The sequence below is a fragment of the Pseudophryne corroboree genome, chromosome 4 (genome assembly GCF_028390025.1).
Source record: "Pseudophryne corroboree isolate aPseCor3 chromosome 4, aPseCor3.hap2, whole genome shotgun sequence".
Classification (NCBI taxonomy): Eukaryota; Metazoa; Chordata; class Amphibia; order Anura; family Myobatrachidae; genus Pseudophryne; species Pseudophryne corroboree.
The window spans coordinates 330,544,084-330,569,458 of record NC_086447.1 but is presented as its reverse complement, the minus strand read 5'-3'; the positions used below and the strand labels follow the sequence as shown (position 1 = coordinate 330,569,458).

Sequence of the window (25,375 nt, the reverse complement as noted above, 5' to 3'; positions counted from 1 at the left end):
GTGCAGGAATCGACGCAGCTGAAATTCCTCTGTAGGGGCCTTCCTGGCCTCACACCAAGCAACATATTTTCGCCATATACGGTGATAATGCTTTGCGGTCACATCCTTCCTAGCCTTTATCAGCGTAGGAATAACTTCATCCGGAATGCCTTTTTCCGCTAGGATCCGGCGTTCAACCGCCATGCCGTTAAACGCAGCCGCGGTAAGTCTTGGAACAGACAGGGCCCTTGTTGTAACAGGTCCAGTCTGAGAGGCAGAGGCCACGGGTCCTCTGTGAGCATTTCTTGCAATTCCGGGTACCAAGTCCTTCTTGGCCAATCCGGAACAATGAGTAATTGTTCTCACTCCTCTTTTTCTTACAATTCTCAGCACCTTTGGTATGAGAGGAAGAGGAGGAAACACATAGACCGACTGGAACACCCACGGTGTTACTAGTGCGTCCACAGCTATCGCCTGAGGGTCCCTTGACCTGGCGCAATATCTTTTTAGCTTTTTGTTGAGACGGGACGCCATCATGTCCACCTGTGGCAGTTCCCATCGATTTGCAATCTGCGTGAAGACTTCTTGATGAAGTCCCCACTCTCCCGGGTGGAGGTCGTGCCTGCTGAGGAAGTCTGCTTCCCAGTTGTCCACTCCCGGAATGAACACTGCTGACAGTGCTAGTACGTGATTCTCCGCCCAACGAAGAATCCTGGTGGCTTCTGCCATTGCCACCCTGCTTCTTGTGCCGCCCTGGCGGTTCAAATGGGCCACTGCCGTGATGTTGTCTGACTGAATCAGCACTGGTTGTTTTCGAAGCAGAGGCTCCGCTTGACTCAGGGCGTTGTATATGGCCCTTAGTTCCAGGATATTGATGTGCAGACAAGTCTCCTGACTTGACCACAGCCCCTGGAAGTTTCTTCCTTGAGTGACTGGCCCCCATCCTCGGAGGCTTGCATTCGTGGTCACCAGGACCCAGTCCTGTATGCCGAACCTGCGGCCCTCGAGGAGGTGAGCACTTTGCAGCCACCACAGAAGAGACACCCTGGCCCTGGGGGACAGGGTGATCAGCCGATGCATCTGAAGATGCGATCCGGACCACTTGTCCAACAGATCCCACTGAAAGATCCTCGCATGGAACATGCCGAAGGGAATGGCTTCGTATGACGCCACCATCTTTCCCAGGACTCGCGTGCAGTGATGCACAGATACCTGTTTTGGTTTTAGGAGGCCTCGTGACCAGAGTCACGAGCTCCTGAGCCTTCTCCTCTGGGAGAAACACCCTTTTCTGGTTTGTGTCCAGAATCATGCCCAGGAAGGGCAGACGCGTCGTAGGAATCAGCTGCGACTTTGGAATATTCAGAATCCAGCCGTGCTGTTGCAACACTTCCTGAGAGAGTGCTACGCTGATCAGCAACCGCTCCCTGGACCTCGTCTTTATGAGGAGATCGTCCAAGTATGGGATAATCGTAACCCCTTGCTTCCGAAGGAGCACCATCATTTCCGCCATCACCTTGGTAAATATTCTCGGTGCCGTGGACAGGCCAAACGGCAACGTCCGGAATTGGTAATGACAGTCCTGTACCACAAACCTGAGGTACTCCTGATGAGGTGGATAAAAGGGGACATGCAAGTACGCATCCTTGATGTCCAGAGACACCATAAAATCCCCCTCTTCCAGGCTTGCAATGACCGCTCTGAGCGATTCCATTTTGAACTTGAATCTTTTCAGATAAATGTTCAGGGATTTTAAATTCAATATGGGTCTGACCGAACCGTCCGGTTTCGGTACCACAAACATTGTGGAATAGTATCCTCTTCCTTGTTGAAGGAGGGGAACCTTTACCACCACCTGCTGGAGATAAAACTTGTGAATTGCCGCTAACACTACTTCCCTTTCTATGGGGGAAGCTGGCAGGGCCGATTTGAGGTAATGGTGAGGGGGCATCACTTCGAATTCCAACTTGTATCCCTGAGAAACAATCTGTATAGCCCAGGGATCCACCTGTGAGCGAACCCACTGGTGGCTGAAATTTCGGAGACGCGCCCCCACCGCTCCTGTGGAGCCCCAGCGTCATGCGGTGGATTTAGTAGAAGCCGGGGAGGACTTCTGTTCCTGGGAACTAGCTGTAAGGTGCAGCTTTTTTCCTCTGCCCCTGCCTCTGGCCAGAAAGGACGCACCTCTGACCCTCTTGCTTCTCTGTGATCGAAAGGACTGCATGTGGTAATACGATGCTTTCTTAGGCTGTGAGGGAATATATGGCAAAAAGTTTGACTTCCCAGCCGTAGCTGTGGAAACTAGGTCCGAGAGACCGTCCCCAAACAATTCCTCACCCTTGTAAGGTAAAACCTCCATGTGCTTTTTGGAGTCGGCATCACCTGTCCATTGCCGAGTCCACAGGACCCTTCTGGCAGAAATTGACATTGCATTTATTCTAGAGCCCAGTAGGCAAATGTCCCTCTGGGCATCCCTCATATATAGGACAGCGTCTTTTATATGCCCCAGGGTCAGTAAAATGGTATCCTTGTCTAAGGTATCCAGTTCCTCAGACAGATTATCTGTCCATGCTGCTACAGCACAACACATCCAGGCCGACGCAATTGCCGGCCTCAGTATAGTACCTGAGTGTGCATAAACAGACTTCAGGATACTTTCCTGCTTCCTATCTGCAGGATCCTTTAGGGAGCCCGTATCCTGTGACGGCAGGGCCACCTTTTTAGATAAGCGTGTCAGAGCTTTATCTACCCTAGGGAAGGATTCCCAGCGTAACCTGTCCGTTGGCGGGAAAGGGTACGCCATAAGTAACCTTTTGGAAATCAGCACTTTCTTATCGGGGGAATCCCATGCTTTTTCACATAATTCATTTAACTCATGTGAAGGGGGAAAAGTCACCTCTTGCTTTTTCTCCCCATACATATACACCCTTTTGTCAGGGACAGGGTTTTCCTCCGATATGTGCAATACATCCTTCATTGCTATAATCATGTATTGGATGGCTTTAGTCATTTTAGGCTGCAACTTTGCCTCATCGTCATCGACACTGGAGTCAGAATCCGTGTCGACATCTGTGTCAACCAACTGGGATAGTGGGCGCTTTTAAGACCCTGACGGCCTCTTAGCTGCAGAATCAGACACGGGTTGAGACCCTGACTGATTATCCAACCTTTTATGCAAGGAGCTTACGTTATCATTTAACACCTTCCACATATCCATCCAATCAGGTGTCGGCGCCATCGGCGGCGACACCACAGTCACTTGCACTTGCTCTGCCTCCACGTAACCGTCCTCGTCAAACATGTCGACACAAACGTACCGACACACCGCACACACACAGGGAATGCTCTAATTGAGGACAGGACCCCACAAGGCCTTTTGGGGAGACAGAGAGAGAGTATGCCAGCACACATCCCAGCGCTATATAACCCAGGGATTACACAGTAACTTAGTGTTTACCCAGTAGCTGCTGTTTATGATAATTTGCGCCTAAATTTATGTGCCCCCCCTCTCTTTTTACCCTTTTTCTACCTTGATACTGCAGGGGAGAGCCTGGGGAGCTTCCTCTCAGCGGAGCTGTGAAGAGAAAATGGCGCTGGTTAGTACTGAGGAAGAAGGCCCCGCCCCCTCAGCGGCGGGCTTCTGTCCCGGGTCTGTGTAATAAAATGGCGGGGGCTCGTACATATATACAATGTCCAGCTGTATATATGTGTCTTTTTGCCAAGAGTTATCCTAATTGCTGCCCAGGGCGCCCCCCCTGCGCCCTACAGTGACCGGAGTGTGTGGGTAGTGTGGGCGCAATGGCGTACAGCTGCAGTGCTGTGCGCTACCTCATGTGAAGACAGGAGTCTTCTGCCGCCGATTTCGATGTCTTCTTGCTTCTGACTTCTGGCTCTGCGAGGGGGACGGCGGCGCGGCTCCGGGAACGGACGACAAGGTCAGGTCCTGTGTTCGATCCCTCTGGAGCTAATGGTGTCCAGTAGCCTAAGAAGCGCAACCTAGCCGTAGTTAGTAGGTTTGCTTCTCTCCCCTCAGTCCCACGTAGCAGAGAGTCTGTTGCCAGCAGAAGCTCTCTGAAAATAAAAAAACCTAACTAAAATACTTTCTTATTAGCAAGCTCAGGAGAGCTCACTAAAAGCACCCAGCTCTGGCCAGGCACAGATTCTAACTGAGGTCTGGAGGAGGGGCATAGAGGGAGGAGCCAGGTAGTACTAAATCTTTCTTTAGAGTGCCCAGTCTCCTGCGGAGCCCGTCTATTCCCCATGGTCCTTACGGAGTCCCCAGCATCCACTAGGACGTTAGAGAAAAAAAAAAAAAAGTACCAGTAGCTTTATATAATATTCATACTTTTTATGCAGGATCAAACAGCTCAACGAGTAGGGAGTTTGATTAGAATTTAACAGGTCATAGGTTTGAATCCTGTTTATGGCAGTATATTGAAATGTGTTATTTAATTAAGGGTATTGTAACTGAATAACAACAAGCTCTCAAGTTAAGTGCATGAATGTGTTTATTATTTTACATATAAAATGTTTGAAGGGGCATTATAGCATGGGCTGTCCCTGGGATCAATCTTGTCATGCCCCTTCCACACCGGGCATGCACCTTATGTCCCTACTGGAAAATTGGGGAGGGGGGGGGGGGGGGGCAATTAACTCTCTGGCACATGGCACCAAAAATTCTTGTTACGGCTCTGCTTGCTGGGCTACCATATTCTTCCTTCATGTAGAAAGCATTTAAAATAGACAACAAACATTTTTCTACAAAATGAATTTTCATTTGATACGCAGATCTTTTTTTTTTTTTTTTTGGTCAAAACCTACACCCAGAATTTAGGTTTTTACAATTTTAGAAAGGTGGATTATCAGAGAAACAAGAATCACAGAATATTTATTTGTGGTGCTTATACGGTGGGGAAAAAAAAACTTTGTTTAGGTTTCCTTTCTTATAATTTCAATTAAAACCCCCACTATTTTTGGCTATTTGGGTGAAAAAAAAAAAAATTACAGTGTCAAGGTCATTTTCACCCTTCCTGAGCGATGTTGATCACTTTCTCAGCAAGTGTGTGTGCCGCAGCTGACCACCGATGCACGGCCCCGCGGGTCATTAACGCCCCTCGCTTCCAGGTGTGCAGGCAGCTCAATTTGGACTGCTGTCATATCGCTCAGTGTGTATGCCCGACCACAGATTGCCCTGGCCAGGGAGGGGAAACACTAGGCAACGTCGCTCATAAAGAATGTCGCCTAGTGTGTACCCACCTTTAGAATGAGTAAAAAGATTAATAGCATTTTTTGAAGGTAAAATTTGTGTGGGTACTACATAAAAAATTATTGATATTAATGTGACCTTGTTGTGTACTCAAACTGTACTGGGCTCATCCTCTGCTTCTTTCTTTAATTGTTTTCTTCACATGCCTTATTTTGGTTGCTAGAATCCCCGAGGATAGCAGTAATATCAGGTGTTCGCTTACAGGCAGATTATTTTCATTTGGTTGTTTACAAACAAAACTAGCCCAAAGCATGAAAAACAGCAAATATACCCAGCCAGCCATTACCCACATTACATGAGGTCACCATGATGCCAACTGGCACAAAAAAGATGGAGGCAAATTATCTTTAAGTGTCCACATTGTAATATGTATGCTTTCACCCAGCTGTTTCTCCAGATATATCTGCGTACATTAAAATGCCTTTCACATATTTTCCATGCCAATGATTCAACTGGGTGATCAACTCTAGACGGTTTCCATTCTATATAAATCTATTTAATTTTTACTTATATCACCTTCAGATTCCGGTGATGAATGCCTTTGTCATCTCTTTGTAGCACCAGCTTCCGTAGATCTTTGTTTTCTTTCTCCAGACGTTCAAGAATTCGCTGGTATTTCAGCTGAGACATAAAAACAACACAATTAAAAGACGGCACTGTGGTCCAGTCTAGGCTGACTTAATCTGTCCCCTACGAAATAGCAAAAAATTTAACTAAGATGTGCATTTACTGTTTCCACCTGCTCTTATCCTGGCTTTTCTTTGCCGGGCAGTACGATTTGTATACAGAGCAGACCGTATATGTATGTTTTTATGTATTTATCTGGGATCCGGTCTGAAGATTGACAGTATCTAGGTCGACAATGTTTAGGTCGACCACTATAGGTCGAGTCACTAGGTTGACATGGATGGAAGGTCGACAGGGTTTCTAGGTCGACATGTGCTAGGTCGACAGGTCTAAAGGTCGACATGAGTTTTTCACATTTTTTTTTCTGTTTTTTAATTTTTTCATACTTAACGATCCACGTGGACTACGATTGGAACGGTAATCTGTGCCGAGCGAAGCGGTAGCGGAGCGAAGGCACCATGCCCGAAGCATGGCGAGCGAAGCGAGCCATGCGAGGGGACGCGGTGCACTAATTTGGGATCCCGGTTACAATACGAAGAAAACTAAACCAAAAAAATAAAAATCCTCATGTCGACCTTTAGACCTGTCGACCTAGCACATGTCGACCTTCCATCCATGTCGACCTAGTGACTGTCGACCTAGATACTGTCGATTTGATGAACCACACCCATTTATCTAATGCAGTAACAATAGCTGGAATAAGCTGCAAGTGTGATACTTTCTATATAGCATTTGGTTTCAAAATATTAAAATATGCACGTGAGTGGTACAGTGAGCTGCGCAGAACCATCATACTATACTGGTCACCAAATGCTCCGAAATGATTCAACTAATAATATTTTTCTAAATTTGTTTCCCGTCAAAACATATACCTTTCATCAACTCTAGAATGTTACAAATTGCTCATTTTAAAGTGGACCTGTCATTATTTTTCTTGCTTTATTGCCTAATGCATATTCCATACTGTGGTTGGTAGAATAAAAAAAACCCAGGCTAAGGGTGAAAGGAGGGGGAGGGGGGGTTAATGGAGCCATGTACATTTGCGCAAGATCATCTTATTGAAATCACTGTTTATGCATCACGTTTAGGGTATAGACACAACCAGCATGGCAGTCAGCTGTCAGCCCTCCTAGTCTAATGTCCACACTTTGTTACTTCCATGCTGCCCACAGCTGGTCTGCCACACAGGTCGGCAGAAAACTGGTTTGGAGAGAACATAGTACTGAAATAAAAACAAATCTCTACTGGGTGGAACCCCGTCTTTGCTTAACTTACTGCATACAGCCACTACAAATACAAGTCCTGGTAACAAGTCCTGTAAGCGCAGTCATAAACATTACACACCCACCTGTGTCTGCAAAAGTTCTTCTTGTAGCTGATCAACTTTCTCTTTGTCAGATGCCTTAAACAGCAGATTGTGACACATTATTAGCTGTGGATGTTCCCATTACATATTTAAATAAATCACGATTTGCCACATACAAATGATTGACAAAATTAGATACTTATAATATTATGCAATTAAGTAGTGTCTTCTAAATAAACACGATATAGGAATATGATGCACTGTACCATAGCTTGCATCAACCCCATAGAATAATCAAAATAATACAAAATTTAATGTAAAAAAATCAAGCTTATGAATCATGGCAATATGACTGTTTCACCCCCTGCGACCACCATTGTTTCCTTCACTTTATTATGAAATCTTACTTACTGTGCCTCAAGATACTATAGTCTACCATTAATGTGAACCATATTTAAGTGATCCAGATAGGTTATTAATCCAGAATCCAAGTTAAATTGTGCATTCAAAGGGGGGAATTCAATTGTTTGAAAAGTTGGTTGGGTGTCTGTTTTTTCCTGTCTATGTGTACCATACAGTAATTGTCATTATCTTTCAAAACTTCTATACATCGCCACTCACCTACCACCAGACCATTATATTTTGATCTCATCTATATCACCTAACTATGTATGCCCACATAAGTCACTACCAACTGGTCAGGCATCTTTTGAGAGCTGTTTATGGCTAACATCACAGTAAGTTATTGCAAACATTCCACAAACAAAAATGGAACTTTCAAACAAATAACAAAAGCCATTTTAACAATAAGAACCAATAGCACCATTAGCAGAGCAGGAGCCGTGACAAGTGTGAGAACTGTGCCACTGGTGTCTGTGCCACTGCACACCATCATACAAATATCTCAAAACCTCTGCTGAAAATCCATCATACTGTATCTTTCTCTGCACTAAAAACTCCTCTTGTCATGAGCACCACTCACCAAATGACTGCATTATCAGCACCCAATGTGCGCACAGATTAGCCATCAGACATAATGTTTTTGCTACTAGGTCTGCTTATTTAACTATTTTTTCAAGAACATATACATATGATAGGGATCAGCTGCCCTTCCACAAAAAGGTCATAATCATCACATGCAGTAAAACAAAAAATAAGAATTTACTTACCGATAATTCTATTTCTCGTAGTCCGTAGTGGATGCTGGGGACTCCGTCAGGACCATGGGGTTTAGCGGCTCCGCAGGAGACAGGGCACAATAATAAAAGCTTTAGGATCAGGTGGTGTGCACTGGCTCCTCCCCCTATGACCCTCCTCCAAGCCTCAGTTAGGATACTGTGCCCGGACGAGCGTACACAATAAGGAAGGATATTGAATCCCGGGTAAGACTCATACCAGCCACACCAATCACACCGTACAACCTGTGATCTGAACCCAGTTAACAGTATGATAACAACGAAGGAGCCTCTGAAAAGATGGCTCACAACAAGAATAACCCGATTTTTGTAACAATAACTATGTACAAGTATTGCAGACAATCCGCACTTGGGATGGGCGCCCAGCATCCACTACGGACTACGAGAAATAGAATTATCGGTAAGTAAATTCTTATTTTCTCTAACGTCCTAAGTGGATGCTGGGGACTCCGTCAGGACCATGGGGATTATACCAAAGCTCCCAAACGGGCGGGAGAGTGCGGATGACTCTGCAGCACCGAATGAGAGAACTCCAGATCCTCCTCAGTCAGGGTGTGCCCCTGACCAAGTAGCAGCTCGGCAAAGTTGTAAAGCCGAGACCCCACGGGCAGCCGCCCAAGATGAGCCCACTTCCTTGTGGAATGGGCTTTTACTGATTTTGGCTGTGGCAAGCCTGCCACAGAATGTGCAAGCTGAATTGTACTACAAATCCAGCGAGCAATCGTCTGCTTAGAAGCAGGAACACCCATCTTGTTGGGTGCATACAGGCTAAACAGCGAGTCAGATTTTCTGACTCCAGTCGTCCTGGAAACATATATTTTCAGGGCCCTGACAACGTCAAGTAACTTGGAGTCCTCCAAGTCCCTAGTAGCCGCAGGTACCACAATAGGTTGGTTCATGTGAAAAACAGAAAACACCTTAAGGAGAAATTGAGGACGAGTCCTCAATTCTGCCCTGTCAGAATGAAAAATTAAGTAAGGGCTTTTATATGATAAGGCCGCCCATTCTGACACACGCCTGGCTGAAGCCAGGGCTAATAGAATCTTCACCTTCCATGTGAAATATTTTAATTCCACAGTGGTGAGTGGATCAAACCAATGTGACTTTAGGAAACTCAAAACAACATTGAGATCCCAAGGTGCCACTGGGGGCACAAAAGGAGGCTGTATATGCAGTACCCCTTTTACAAACGTCTGAACTTCAGGCACTGAAGCCAGTTCTTTCTGGAAGAAATTTGACAGGGTCGACTCGAAATTTGAACCTTAATGGACCCTAATTTTAGGCCCATAGACAGTCCTGTTTTCAGGAAATGTAGGAAACGACCCAGTTGGAATTCCTCTGTAGGGACCTTCTTGGCCTCACACCACGCAACATATTTTCGCCAAATGCGGTGAAAATGTTTTGCGGTTACATCCTTCCTGGCTTCGACCAGGGTAGGGATGACTTCATCTGGAATGCCCTTTCAGGATCCGGCGTTCAACTGCCATGCCGTCAAACGCAGCCGCGGTAAGTCTTGGAACAGACAAGGCCCCTGCTGGAGCAGGTCCTTTCTTAAAGGTAGAGGCCACGGTTCTTCCGTGAGCATCTCTTGAAGTTCCGGGTACCAAGTCCTTCTTGACCCATCCGGAACCACGAGTATCGTTCTTACTCATCTCCTTCTTATGATTCTCAGTACTTTTGGTATGAGATGCATAGGAGGGAACACATACCCTGACTGGTACACCCACAGTGTTACCAGAGCGTCCACCGCTATTGCCTGAGGGTCCCTTGACCTGGCGCAATATTTGTCTAGTTTTTTGTTCAGGCGGGACGCCATCATGTCCACCTTTGGTTTTTCCCAACGGTTTACAATCATGTGGAAGACTTCCCGCTGAAGTCCCCACTCTCCCGGGTGGAGGTTATGCCTGCTGAGGAAGTTTGCTTCCCAGTTTTCCACTCCCGGAATTAACACTGCTGAGAGTGTTATCACATGATTTTTCGCCCAGCGAAGAATCCTTGCAGTTTCTGCCATTTCCCTCCTGCTTCATGTGCCGCCCTGTCTGTTTACATGGGCGACTGCCGTGATGTTGTCCCACTGGATCAATACCGGCTGACCTTGAAGCAGAGGTCTTGCTAAGCTTAGAGCCTTGTAAATTGCCCTTAGCTCCAGTATATTTATGTGGAGAGAAGTCTCCAGACTTGATCACACTCCCTGGAAATTTTTTCCTTGTGTGACTGCTCCCCAGCCACTCAGGCTGGCATCCGTGGTCACCAGGACCCAGTCCTGAATGTCGAATCTGCGGCCCTTTCATAGATGAGCACTCTGCAGCCACCGCAGAAGAAAACACCCTTGTCCTTGGAGACAGGGTTATCCGCTGATGCATCTGAAGATGCGATCCGGACCATTTTCCCAGCAGATTCCACTGAAAGGTTCTTGCGTGAAATCTACCGAATGGGATCGCTTTGTAAGAAACCACCATTTTTCACAGGACCCTTGTGCAATGATGCACTGATACTTTTCCTGGTTTTAGGAGGTTCCTGACTAGCTCGGATAACTCCCTGGTCTTCTTCTCCGGGAGAAAACATCCTTTCCTGGACTGTGTCCAGAATCATTCCTAGGAACATTAGACGTGTCGTCGGAAAAAGCTGCGATTTTGGAATATTTAGAATCCACTCGTGCTGTCGTAGAACTACTTGAGATAGTGCTACTCCGACCGCCAACTGTTCTCTGGACCTTGCCCTTATCAGGAAAGCGTCCATATTTCTTTTAGGAAGAATCATCATTTCGGCCATTACCATGGTAAAGACCCGGGGTGCCGTGGACAATCCAAACGGCAGCGTCTGAACTGATAGTGACAGTTCTGTACCACGAACCTGAGATACCCTTGGTGAGAAGGGCAAAATTTGGACATGTAGGTAAGCGTCCCTGATATCCAGTGACACCATATCGTCCTGGTTCGCTATCACTGCTCTGAGTGACTCCATCTTGATTTGAACCCTTGTATGTAATTGTTCAAATCTTATAGATCTCACTGAGCCGTTTGGCTTCAGTACCACAATATAGTGTGGAATAATACCCCTTCCCTTGTTGTAGGAGGGGTACTTTGATTATCACCTGCTGGGAATACAGCCTGTGAATTTTTTTCCAATACTGCCTCCCTGTCGGAGGGAGACGTTGGTAAAGCAGACTTCAGGAACTTGTGAGGGGAAGACGTCTCGAATTTCCAATGTACACCTGGGATACTACGTGTAGGATCCAGGAGTCCACTTGCGAGTGAGCCCACTGCGTGCTGAAAATCTTGAGATGACCCCCCACCGCACCTGAGTCCGCTTGTATGGCCCCAGCGTCATGCTGCGGACTTGGCAGAAGCTGTGGAGGACTTCTGTTCCTGGGAATGGGCTGCCTGCTGCAGTCTTCTTCCCTTTCCTCTAACCCTGGGCAGATATGACTGGCCTTTTGCCCGCCTGCCTTTATGGGTACGAAAGGACTGAGACTGAAAAGACTGTGTCCTTTTCTGCTGAGATGCGACTTGGGGTAACAAAAGTGGATTTTCCAGCTGTTGCCATGGCCACCAGGTCCGATGGACCGCCCCTTTATACGGCAATACTTCCATGTGCCGTCTGGAATCTGCATCACCTGACCACTGTCGTGTCTATAAACATCGTCTGGCAGATATGGACATCACATCTACTCTTGATGCCAGAATGCAAATATCCCTCTGCGCATCTCGCATATATAGAAATGCATCCTTAAAATGCTCTATAGTCAATAAAATATTGTTCCTGTCAAGGGTATCAATATTTTCAGTCAGGAAATCCGACCAAGCCCCCCCAGCGCTGCACATCCAGGCTGAGGCGATTGCTGGTCGTAGTATAACACCAGTATGTGTGTATATACTTTTTAGGATATTTTTCAGCTTCCTATCAGCTGGCTCTTTGAGGGCGGCCGTATCTGGAGACGGTAACGCCACTTGTTTTTATAAGCGTGTGAGCGCCTTATCCACCCTAAGGTGTGTTTCCCAACTCGCCCTCACTTCTGGCGGGAAAGGGTATACCTCCAATAATTTTCTATCGGAGGAAACCCACGTATCATCACACACTTTAATTTATCTGATTCAGGAAAAACTACAAGTAGATTATTCCCACCCTACATAATACCCTTATTTGTGGTACTTGTAGTATCAGAAATATGTAACACCTCCTTCATTGCCCTTAACATGTAACGTGTGGCCCTAAAGGAAAATACGTTTGTTTCTTCACCGTCGACACTGAAGTCAGTGTCCGTGTCTGTGTCGACCAACTGAGGTAAATGGGCGTTTTTACAAGCCCCTGACGGTGTCTGAGACGCCTGGACAGGTACTAATTTGTTTGCCGGCCGTCTCATGTCGTCAACCGACCTTGCATCGTGTTGACATTATCACGTAATTCCTAAATAAGCCATCCATTCCGGTGTCGACTCCCTAGAGAGTGACATCACCAATACAGGCAATTTGCTCCGCCTCCTCACCAACATCGTCCTCCTACATGTCGACACACACGTACCGACACACAGCACACACACAGGGAATGCTCTGATAGAGGACAGGACCCCACTAGCCCTTTGGGGAGACAGAGGGAGAGTTTGCCAGCACACACCAAAAACGCTATAATTATACAGGGACAACCCCTTATACAAGTGTTTTCCCTTATAGCATTTTCACATATGTAATCATATCGCCAAATAAGTGCCCCCCCTCTCTGTTTTAACCCTGTTTCTGTAGTGCAGTGCAGGGGAGAGCCTGGGAGCCTTCCTCACAGCAGAGCTGAGCAGGAAAATGGCGCCGTGTGCTGAGGAGAATAGGCCCCGCCCCCTAAAACGGCGGGCTCTTCTCCCGGAGTTTGTGAGATCTGGCAGGGGTTAAATACATCCATATAGCCTCAAGGGCTATATGTGATGTATTTTAGCCATAAAAAAGGTATAATACATTGCTGCCCAGGGCGCCCCCCCCAGCGCCCTGCACCCTCAGTGACCGCTGGTATGAAGTGTGCTGACAACAATGGCGCACAGCTGCAGTGCTGTGCGCTACCTTATGAAGACTGAAAGTCTTCTGCCGCCTGTTTCTGGACCTCTGGACCTCTTCAACTTCGGCATCTGCAAGGGGGGTCGGCGGCACGGCTCCGGGACGAACCCCAGGGTGAGACCTGTGTTCCGACTCCCTCTGGAGCTAATGGTGTCCAGTAGCCTAAGAAGCAAATCCATCCTGCACGCAGGTGAGTTTACTTCTCTCCCCTAAGTCCCTCGTAGCAGTGAGCCTGTTGCCAGCAGGACTCACTGAAAATAAAAAACCTAACTTAAACTTTTATTCTAAGCAGCTCAGGAGAGCCACCTAGATTGCACCCTTCTCGGCCGGGCACAAAAATCTAACTGAGGCTTGGAGGAGGGTCATAGGGGGAGGAGCCAGTGCACACCACCTGATCCTAAAGCTTTTATTATTGTGCCCTGTCTCCTGCGGAGCCGCTAAATCCCATGGTCCTGACGGAGTCCCCAGCATCCACTTAGGACGTTAGAGAAATGAAGCATTACAAAACTTTCCCTGTATAAGTGATTATGTATAAAACTTATCACTGCTACCAGTGCCCTAAGACCCATCACCTTGCGCTTCTGCTGTGCAGTGCCCGTGTTAATGTTCCCAGCAGCCCTGCGTGCCTCCTCTTCATGTTGCTTGAGCTGCTCTTGTAATAGAATGAGATCACCAAGCAAACCCTGCCATGAGTTTACAGAGAGAGAGACGCGGTGAAGGTGGAGGACAAAACGTGATGACAATGATGGGGTGCAAATAGTAGGGCATAACAAAGGTAAAATGACAGACAACGGTCTAGAAGCAAAAGTACATACTGTACAAGCATGCAGCATAATGTGAATACTAGAATACTACAGGTAAAGCAGCACGGCTTAAAGCATATTGCAGATTTCAAACACTGACTAGTGGCAGATACCACCGTCTGGCCTTTTAGTGGATATACTGTAGGAATAAAATGATGTAGGTGTGTGATAACGTTGTGTTCCCTGCGGACTGCGGCATGCTCTTAATAGCCAAACAAACGTCTTGTATTTGAATGGTCAATATTTCCCAATGCGAGGGGCTACTTCCGGAGTGCTGCCATGCCATAACATCACATGTACATGACTTCTATCACTGCTCTGTAGTTAGGCGTAGGTCATCAAGCTACTATACTATAAAACAATACTAGCACGTGAGCTCAGAATTACGGAAAAAGCAACAAGCGGGGGCAGAGAATAACATTTGGCCTATTCACTTCAGAAGTCATCTAGGATATATAGTAGAAAAACAAGGAGGTTTGCATTTATAAAACATCATGCACAATCTATAGAACAACTGCTAACTCTTCAGTCAGCCTATACTGGACAATGGAGAATGTTTAATGCCCCTTGTTTAGGTCAAAAAACGGACAGCCATGCAGAAAATGTGCGTAATAAGTAATACTGCTAGTAAAAGATTGTGTAGTATCAATGTGTTACTAAATGTTTAACTCCATTATGTATATTTCCTTACACTGTACAAAGGAAATAATAAGAATTTACTCACCGGTAATTCTATTTCTCGTAGTCCGTAGTGGATGCTGGGTACTCCGTAAGGACCATGGGGAATAGACAGGCTCCGCAGGAGACTGGGCACTTTTAAAAGAAAGATTAGGTACTATATCTGGTGTGCACTGGCTCCTCCCTCTATGCCCCTCCTCCAGACCTAAGTTAAGGAAACTGTGCCCGGAAGAGCTGACATTACTAGGAAAGGATTTGGAATCCAGGGTAAGACTCATACCAGCCACACCAATCACACCGTACAACTTGTGATAATTATACCCAGTTAACAGTATGAACAACAACTGAGCCTCATTAAACTGATGACTCAGAACAATAACCCTTTAGTTAAGCAATAACTATATACAAGTATTGCAGAAAGTCCGCACTTGGGACGGGCTCCCAGCATCCACTACGGACTACGAGAAATAGAATTACCGGTGAGTAAATTCTTATTTTCTCTGACGTCCTAGTGGATGCTGGGTACTCCGTAAGGACCATGGGGATTATACCAAAGCTCCCAAACGGGCGGGAGAGTGCGGATGACTCTGCAGCACCGAATGAGCAATCAAGGTCCTCCTCAGCCAGGGTATCAAACTTGTAGAATTTTGCAAAAGTGTTTGATCCCGACCAAGTAGCAGCTCGGCAAAGTTGTAAAGCCGAGACCCCTCGGGCAGCCGCCCAAGAAGAGCCCACCTTCCTCGTGGAATGGGCTTTTACTGATTTAGGATGCGGCAGTCCAGCCGCAGAATGTGCAAGTTGAATCGTGCTACAGATCCAGCGAGCAAAAGTCTGCTTTTAAGCAGGAGCACCCAGCTTGTTGGGTGCATGCAGGATAAACAGCGAGTCAGTTTTCCTGACTCTAGCCGTCCTGGAAACATAGATTTTCAGGGCCCGGACTACGTCCAGCAACTTGGAATCCTCCAAGTCCCGAGTAGCCGCAGGCACCACAAGAGGTTGGTTCAAATGAAACGCTGATACCACCTTTGGGAGAAATTGGGGACGCGTCCTCAATTCTGCCCTGTCCATATGGAAAATCAGATATGGGCTTTTACAGGACAAAGCCGCCAATTCTGACACACGCCTAGCTGAGGCCAAGGCCAACAGCAGGACTACCTTCCACGTGAGATACTTCAACTCCACGGTCTGAAGTGGCTCAACCAATGTGATTTTAGGAAAACCAACACAACGCTGAGATCCCAAGGTGCCACTGGAGGCACAAAAGGGGCTGAATATGCAGCACTCCCTTAACAAACGTCTGAACTTCAGGCAGTGAAGCCAGTTCTTTTTGAAAGAAAATAGACAGGGCCGAAATCTGGACTTTAATGGACCCTAATTTTAGGCCCATAGTCACTCCTGACTGTAGGAAGTGCAGAAATCGACCCAGCTGAAATTCCTCTGTTGGGGCCATCCTGGCCTCACACCAAGCAACATATTTTCGCCATATACGGTGATAATGATGTGCTGTCACGTCTTTCCTAGCCTTTATCAGCGTAGGAATCACTCAATCAGGAATGCCCTTTTCCGTTAGGATCCGGCGCTCAACCGCCATGCCGTCAAACGCAGTCGCGGTAAGTCTTGGAACAGACAGGGCCCCTGCTGTAACAGGTCCTGTCTGAGAGGCAGAGGCCATGGGTCCTCTGAGATCATTTCATGTAGTTCTGGGTACCAAGTTCTTCTTGGCCAATCCGGAACGATGAGTATAGTTCTTACTCCTCTCTTTCTTACTATCCTCAGTACCTTGGGTATGAGAGGAAGAGGAGGGAACACATAAACCGACTGGTCCCTTGACCTGGCGCAATATTTTTTAGCTTTTTGTTGAACACTGCTGACAGTGCTAGCACGTGATTTTCCGCCCTTCGGGGAATCCTTGTGGCTTTTGCCATCGCCATCCTGCTTCTTGCGCCGCCCTGTCGGTTTACATGGGCGACCGCCGTGATGTTGTCTGACTGAATCAGCACTGGTTTGTTTTGAAGCAGGGGTTCTGCTTGACTCAGGGCATTGTAACTGGCCCTTAGTTCCAGAATATTTATGTGTAGGGAAGTCTCCTGACTCGACCACTGTCCTTGGAAGTTTCTTCCCTGAGTGACTGCCCCCCAACCTCGGAGGCTTGCATCCGTGGTCACCAGGACCCAGTCCTGAATGCCGAATCTGCGGCCCTCGAGAAGATGAGCACTCTGCAGCCACCACAGCAGAGACACCCTGGCCCTCGGGTACAGGGTGATCAACCGATGCATCTGAAGATGCGATCCGGACCACTTGTCTAACAGATCCCACTGAAAGATCCTTGCATGGAACCTGCCGAAGGGAATTGCTTCGTAAGAAACTACCTTCTTTCCCAGGACTCGCATGCAGTGATGCACCGACACCTGTTTTGGTTTCAGGAAGTTCCTGACCAGAGATGACAATTCCTGGGTCTTCTCCTCCGGGAGAAACACCTTCTTCTGTTCTGTGTCCAGAATCATGCCCAAGAACAGCAGACGCGTCGTAGGAATCAGCTGCGACTTTGGGATATTCAGAATCCAGCCGTGCTGTTGTAGCACTTCCCGAAATAGTGCTACTCCGACTAACAACTGCTCCTTGGACCTCGCCTTTATAAGGAGATCGTCCAAGTAAGGGATAATTATAACTCCCTTCTTTCGAAGGAGTATCATCATTTCGGCCATTACCTTGGTAAATACCCTCGGTGCCGTGGACAGACCAAACGGCAACGTCTGGAATTGGTAATGACAGTCCTGTACCACAAACCTGAGGTACTCCTGGTGAGGTGGGTAAATGGGGACATGTAGGTAAGCATCCTTGATGTCCAGTGACACCATAAAATCCCCCTCTTCTAGGCTTGCAATAACCGCCCTGAGCGATTCCATTTTGAACTTGAACTTCCTTATATAAGTGTTCAAGGATTTCAAATCTAGAATGGGTCTCACCGGACCGTCTGGTTCCGTTACCACAAACATTGTGGAATAGTAGCCCCGTCCCTGTTGAAGGAGGGGAACTTTGATTATCACCTGCTGAAGGTACAGCTTGTGAATTGCCGCCAGTACTACCTCCCTTTCCTTGGGAGCAGCAGGCAAGGCTGATTTGAGGTAACGGCGAGGGGGAGACGCCTCGAACTCCAGCTTGTATCCCTGAGATACCACCTGTAGAGCCCAGAGATCCACCTGTGAGCGAACCCACTGGTCGCTGAAGTTCCGGAGACGCGCCCCCACCGCACCTGGCTCCACCTGTGGAGCCCCAGCGTCATGCGGTGGACTTAGTGGAAGCAGGGGATGATTTTTGTTACTGGGAACTGGCTGTCTGGTGCAGCTTTTTCCCTCTACCCCTGCCTCTGGGCAGAAAGGACGCGCCTCTGACCCGCTTGCCTTTCTGAGGCCGAAAGGACTGTACTTGATAATACGGTGCTTTCTTAGGCTGTGAGGGAACCTGAGGTAAAAAAGTCGACTTCCCAGCTGTTGCTGTGGATATGAGGTCCGAGAGACCGTCCCCAAACAATTCCTCACCCTTATAAGGCAAAACCTCCATGTGCCTTTTAGAATCAGCATCACCTGTCCACTGCCGAGTCCATAATACTCTCCTGGCAGAAATGGACATTGCATTAATTCTAGATGCCAGCCGGCAAATGTCCCTCTGTGCATCCCTCATATATAAGACGACGTCTTTAATATGCTCTATGGTTAGCAAAATAGTATCCCTGTCAAGGGAATCAATGTTATCTGACAGGGTATCAGACCAAGCAGCTGCAGCACTACACATCCATGCTGAAGCAATCGCAGGTCTCAGTATAGTACCTGAGTGTGTATACACAGACTTCAGGATAGCCTCCTGCTTTCTATCTGCAGGCTCCTTTAAGGCGGCCGTGTCCTGAGACGGCAGTGCCACCTTTTTTGATAAGCGTGTGAGCGCCTTATCCACCCTAGGGGATGTTTCCCAACGTAACCTGTCCGTTGGCGGGAAAGGGTACGCCATCAGCAACCTCTTAGAAATCACTAATTTTTTATCTGGGGAACACCACGCTTCTTCACACAATTCATTTAACTCATCAGATGGGGGAAAAGTCACTGGCTGCTTTTTCTCCCCAAACATAATACCCTTTTTTGTGGTAACCGGGTCAATGTCAGAAATGTGCAACACATTTTTCATAGCCGTAATCATGCATCGGATGGCCCATGTGGACTGTACATTTGTCTCATCCTCGTCTACACTGGAGTCAGACTCCGTGTCGACATCTGTGTCTGCCATCTGAGGTAGCGGGCGTTTTTGAGCCCCTGATGGCCTCTGAGATGCCTGGGCAGGCGCGGGCTGAGATGCCGGCTGTCCCAAAGCTGCGTCATCGAACCTTTTATGCAAGGAGTTGACACTGTCGGTTAATACCTTCCACATATCCATCCACTCTGGTGTCGGCCCCGCAGGGGGCGACATCACACTTATCGGCACCTGCTCCGCCTCCACGTAAGCGTCCTCCTCAAACATGTCGACACAGCCGTACCGACACACCGCACACACACACAGGGAATGCTCTGACTGAGGATAGGACCCCACAAAGTCCTTTGGGGAGACAGAGAGGGAGTATGCCAGCACACACCAGAGCGCTATATACAGAGGGATTTACACTAACAGAAAGTGAATTTTCCCCCAATAGCTGCTTATATCACCTTTGCGCCTAAATTTATGTGCCCCCCCTCTCTTTTTTACCCTTCTCGTAGTGTATACTGCAGGGGAGAGCCTGGGGAGCGTCCTTCCAGCGGAGCTGTGAAGAGAAAATGGCGCTGGCTGTGCTGAGGAAGATAGCCCCGCCCCTTCAGCGGCGGGCTTCTCCCGCTTTTTTAATAATATTTATGGCGGGGGATTAGGCACATATACAGTTTATAACTGTATTATGTGCATTTTGCCAAAAAGGTATACATATTGCAGCCCAGGGCGCCCCCCCCAGCGCCCTGCACCCACCAGTGACCGGAGCGTGTGGTGTGCTGTGGGAGCAATGGCGCACAGCTGCAGTGCTGTGCGCTACCTTATTGAAGACCGGAGTCTTCAGCCGCTGATTTTCTCCGGGTTCTTCCATCTTCTGGCTCTGCAAGGGGGACGGCGGCGCGGCTCCAGGAACGGACGATCGAGGTCGGGCCCTGTGTTCGATCCCTCTGGAGCTAATGGTGTCCAGTAGCCTTAGAAGCACAAGCTAGCTGCAAGCAGGTAGGTTTGCTTCTCTCCCCTCAGTCCCTCGTAGCAGTGAGTCTGTTGCCAGCAGATCTCACTGAAAATAAAAAACCTAACAAATACTTTCTTTTCTAGTAAGCTCAGGAGAGCCCACCAGGTGCATCCAGCTCTGGCCGGGCACAGATTCTAACTGAGGTCTGGAGGAGGGGCATAGAGGGAGGAGCCAGTGCACACCAGATATAGTACCTAATCTTTCTTTTAAGAGTGCCCAGTCTCCTGCGGAGCCCGTCTATTCCCCATGGTCCTTACGGAGTACCCAGCATCCACTAGGACGTCAGAGAAACTTAGATTCTAAGGGTCATTTTATGTAACAGAATACCACATCTAAGCCTTGCTGTTCTAATTATGGTTTGTCTTTTATATTATTGGTGTAAGAGGTCTATGTATACCCATCTCCTCCCAGTGATGCAGTCACATGACATCACTAGCTTTCAAAAGTTTCTAGAAAACTAGTTACAAAAAATAAATAAAAATAATAATAAATTGCGGGCAAGTGACAAGCAAGGGGTAGGATGGGTGGAGGGTTTCTAGGAAGCTTGGTTAAGTTATGAGATTTCAGAACTGTTGGGATAAACACCGCTAGCATTTAATTACATACAGACTATATAAAGAGGGTTTCTCTTTAAATCCAATTATAACACAAATTGTGTGGTGTTACACATGTATTGCTAGGAATGCAGGCAGGTTGCACATTTTAATACAATGAACATTTAATCAATCAGGTATCATAGGATTACAGTTTTGTTTTTTTTACAGTTCAGTCTTGGGTTTCTTGAACTCTGTCACAGGCATGTAAATGTCTTACCACAGAAGGAGCGCAGGATGTATTAGTGCTAAACATAGGCAAAATCCTAACATACTACACCACTTTGTGTAGTAAATAAATGCAGCATATAATCCTCTCACAGATAGCACGCACACAAATCCTGCTACAGACTGACCCCAGAGAGATGGAAATAGTGACACGTTATAAATCAGATGTCAGTGACCACAGCAAAAGCCAAACAAATGTGTGTATACTATATGTAAAGAAGTCTGCTTCCCAAACCAAAATCACCTTTGTTACTCAGTAGCATGAGACATCTATATTTGTGCACAGTCATAGGACAGAGTAAAGCCTGGTATACACTGTGCAGATCAGTTTAATGTTCCAATCTTCGGAGCATTCAATGAGATCACGAGGTCGGGTATTTTGATTTTTAAGCAACTCATAAGATGCAACCTCCTGTTCCAACCACTGTAGGAGCGTTTGAAGCAGTTTATTGGCTATCGCTCCTGCATAAACACCAACCATTTGCCCGGCAAAAGGTTAACTTCAGATGGGAAATTACTGCTCTCTTGGCCTTAAGTAAAACAGTAATGGAAATAAATGATTGTATTTCTCTCCAAAACTGTAAAGTGCAGATTATGGTTTTTGATCTGCTCAAACACTGTGGACTTGGATGCGGTCAATTTATCCAAAATCAAAATCCTGACGGTCAAAATACAGACAACCATTGACCAACGGTCAAAATACCGACATTTAAAATACAGACGTGGTCAAAAAGTTAACATGAGTTTTTCCTGATTCTTTCATTGAAACAGACTTGTTCATACTTTACCATCCCAGTGGACCTGGAGGGGGAATATAATAGTACCCGAAGCATGGCGAGCGCAGCAAGCCATGCGAGGGGACATGGTACACTTACATGGTGCCCATGCCGACATACACACCAAAAAATTTATGAAAAACTTGTGACGACTTTTTGATCTGTCGACATTTTAAATGTCGGTATTTTAAAAGTTGGTATTTTGACCTTGTCTGTATTTTGACCTTGTCAGGATTTTGACCGTCGGTCAAGTGTTGTTGGTATTTTGACAGTAGGGATTTTGATTGTAGGTATTTCATACTAAACCCATAGGAATACCTCATCATATATTCCAATAGGAACTTGAAATCTACAAAGATTATGGAGGGTATTTATCAAAACTTTGACAAAAGAGATACAATTGTGAGAGATAAAGTACCAACTAATCAGCTGCTGTCATTTTTCAAACACAGCCTGTAAAATGTAAGGTAGAAGCTCGTTAGTACTTTATCGCTCACAATTCTATCTCTCTTGTAGCTTTGATAAATACTCCCCTATAAGGCAATAGAAAATAATACTTATACAATCCCATTTTTTGGCTCCTAAACATGGGCATAAGAAACACAACCATAACAAGATTACACTTTAGAACAGAGGTCCTCAAACTCGGTCCTCGGGGGCCCACACAGTGCATGTTTTGCAGGTCTCCTCACAGAATCACAAGTGAAATAATTAGCTCCACCTGTGGACCTTTTAAAATGTGTCAGTGAGTAATTAATACACCTGTGCACCTGCTGGGTTACCTGCAAAACATGCACTGTGTGTGGTCCTGAGGACCGAGTTTGAGGACCTCTGCTTTAGAACATAAACTGTTCACACCAACACAAAAACAAAAGAGTACATTAATAAACATTTACAATTTTTTATTTTGATTGTGGATTGCTTGCACAGACGGTAGGTAAGCTCCACTCTCTTAAGGTGGGTACACACTATTAGATATATCTGCAGATCAATTGATCTGCAGATATATCTATGTACGGATCGGGCAGTGTGCTGTGCGTACACACAGCCCGATCCGTCAAGGGACTGACGTCATGAACTGGGCGGGCGCTCGCGCCTGCCCAGTTCACCTGTCAATCACCGCCGGCCGCCGCAGCATGTGTACGGGCGGTCGGACGACCGCCCCGTACACACACAGCGACGGGCCAATATATCGTTAGATATATTGGCTGTCGGCTGTGCTGCGCGGCCGACGCGATACGTCTGTGAACGACGGAGTTCACAGACGTATCGCCCGTACACACTGGCCGACGGTTCCGCGATGTATCGGCCGTTCAAGAGAACGGCCGATACATCGACCAGTGTGTACGGGCCTTTAGCCACATGTTACAGAAGGAAAAGTAACATTACTATCACTATAAACCTACTCTTACCTAATTTACAAAAAGAAAAAAATGAAATCCCCTACCAGCATTAGACTATGTACAAACAAATTCCCTTTTATCCTCCAGCAGTACACAAAACACATGTATAGCCACTCATAAATGGAAGAGAAAGAATAATGCCTAGTTTAAAACAACTGTTTGGGGACTTTACTGCTAAAGGTTACAGCCACAGATGCAGCCATATACACCTACCAAAATATGACAAATGTATGAGGTGGCAATTATAAACTATACTGCAGACTTGTCCTACCACAGCTCATTTGCAGTTGAGTATCTCATATTCAAAATGCTTGGGACCAGAAGTATTTTGGATATCGGATTTTTCCGTATTTTGGAATAATCGCATACATCATGGTGATGGGACCCAAGTCTAAGCACATAATGAATTTATGTTTCATATATACCTTATACACACAGCCTGATGGTAATTTTAGCTAATATTTTTAATAAACTGTGCATTAAACAAAGTTTGTGTACATACACACAATTCATTTATGTTTCATATACATCTTATACACACAGCCTGAAGGTCATTTAATACAATATTTTTAATAACTTTGTGTATTATTCAAAGTTTGTGTACATTGAGACATCAGAAAACAAAGGTTTCACTATCTCACTCTCACTCAAAAAATTCCGTATTTCGGAATATTCCGTAATTTGGAATATTTGGATATGGGATACTCAACCTGTATTGGTGTGACTCAGTCAGACATGACCGCTTAATCATACAGCAACAACAGTGAAAGAGAAAAAAGTTGCTGTCTTGGGGTATCCAATCAGCCGCAGTATTTACCCGCGGGTAATGGATTCGTCCCAAGCTATGCTATTGAACCCAAAAAGGCAGTTCGAGGTGCAGCTTATAAGGGATTAAGCGCCGGAATTTCGGGGACACGAACACGAAAACACACAGGTTTCACTGAACCGGTGTATTTTCGCATGAGAATGATTTTTTGGGGGGGAATCCTAATAGGATGAATTTTGGACTGTGCTGCGTCCTCACCTCTGGAGCCACTTTGACTACTTTACGGAAGTTGCGGGAGGCTCCCGATTTTTGGGGTAGCCCCCTGCACCCCAGGAAGAGCAGGCAGATCCCCAGGAAGAGCAGGCAGGTCCGTGGGGTAGGGGGAGGGGCTAAAATGATGCAAATCATGTCATTTTAGCCCCACCCCTTCCAGTGGATGTGGGACTGCAGCAGTTCCCTAGGTGTGGGCGGGGCTTATGTCAGTGCCAACCCCCCCCCCCCCCAAAGTTCCCTGCTGCGTCTGATCTTCTGACTTCTCTCGCCCCCCAGACAGGAGGCGTCAAAAATAGAGAAGTATGCTCCGGGGCCACCACTGCCCATAACACACCCATGCCACTCCTATAAAATGCCACTCCCATAACGCACCTATGTCCCTCCCATAACACACCGATGTTCCTCACATAACTTGCAAAGACTTTAGGTCACCTCCCAGTCTCCGCCCTGAACTGCCCATGGATCGCAGAAGCCACCTCATGCAATAGTGAGTATCCCTGACGAAGCCCTGGATGGGAGAAACGCGTTGGATTGCTGCATGTCAACTTCAGGAGCTGGAGCTCAACCCCAATCACCACTGATCTGCTGACGACACGTAAATCCCGGAAGCCGCGAAACCGGAAGCTACTGGCCTGCGTTCCACGCTTGCGGGCCAGACGATACGCGCTGTATCGGAGCTCTGGGAATCGGCTGTCCGGTCCCACTAGAGGTCCTGCAGTTACGGACCCGTGGGAAAGGAGGGAACGGAGGACCCAGTACACTCACGGTTTACAGGTACTGTTACCGGATAAACACTATTTTGCATATGTGTGCTGTACAAAAAGGAAGAGTCCTGAAAATCACTAATACAATATAAACAGCCACAGTGGAAAAGGGTACATTAGACCGTGATCTTTATAAGAAACCCATCAGCTACTTAACTTAAGCGGCTGGAACGAGGTGATACACGGTAGTACAAGTAAATAGGAAGACCCATATAAATAAATAAAAAACTGCTATTCTAAAGGACATTTATTACTATCCACGTGGGATAAACAGGTCTCGGGACTTTTTCTCTCATGCCTTTTGGAGCAAGCATTGAATTATATTTATATTTATGAGTATTGGCACACTGATACGACTATTTGTGAAAAACAATAGATCATTATCACATTGTTGCATTCATTTTGTATATGCTAAGCTAAAGTGTGCTATTTTCTTTAA

General features: G+C 46.6%; 1 protein-coding gene across 2 annotated transcripts in view; it reads right to left on the bottom strand.

The window, feature by feature from the left end:
• OPA1 (OPA1 mitochondrial dynamin like GTPase) overlaps nt 1–25,375 on the bottom strand; it is a 255,182-nt gene that overhangs the window by 156,184 nt on the left and 73,623 nt on the right. The window contains exons 6-8 of one of the 2 annotated variants that reach the window (XM_063916412.1): nt 13,983–14,093; nt 7,218–7,271; nt 5,759–5,863 (exon numbers count right to left, since the gene is read on the bottom strand). In XM_063916412.1, coding sequence (XP_063772482.1) covers nt 5,759–5,863; nt 7,218–7,271; nt 13,983–14,093 — 270 coding nt within the window. The remainder of the gene's footprint in view (nt 1–5,758; nt 5,864–7,217; nt 7,272–13,982; nt 14,094–25,375) is intronic. The other variant, XM_063916413.1, reaches the window with a different exon arrangement.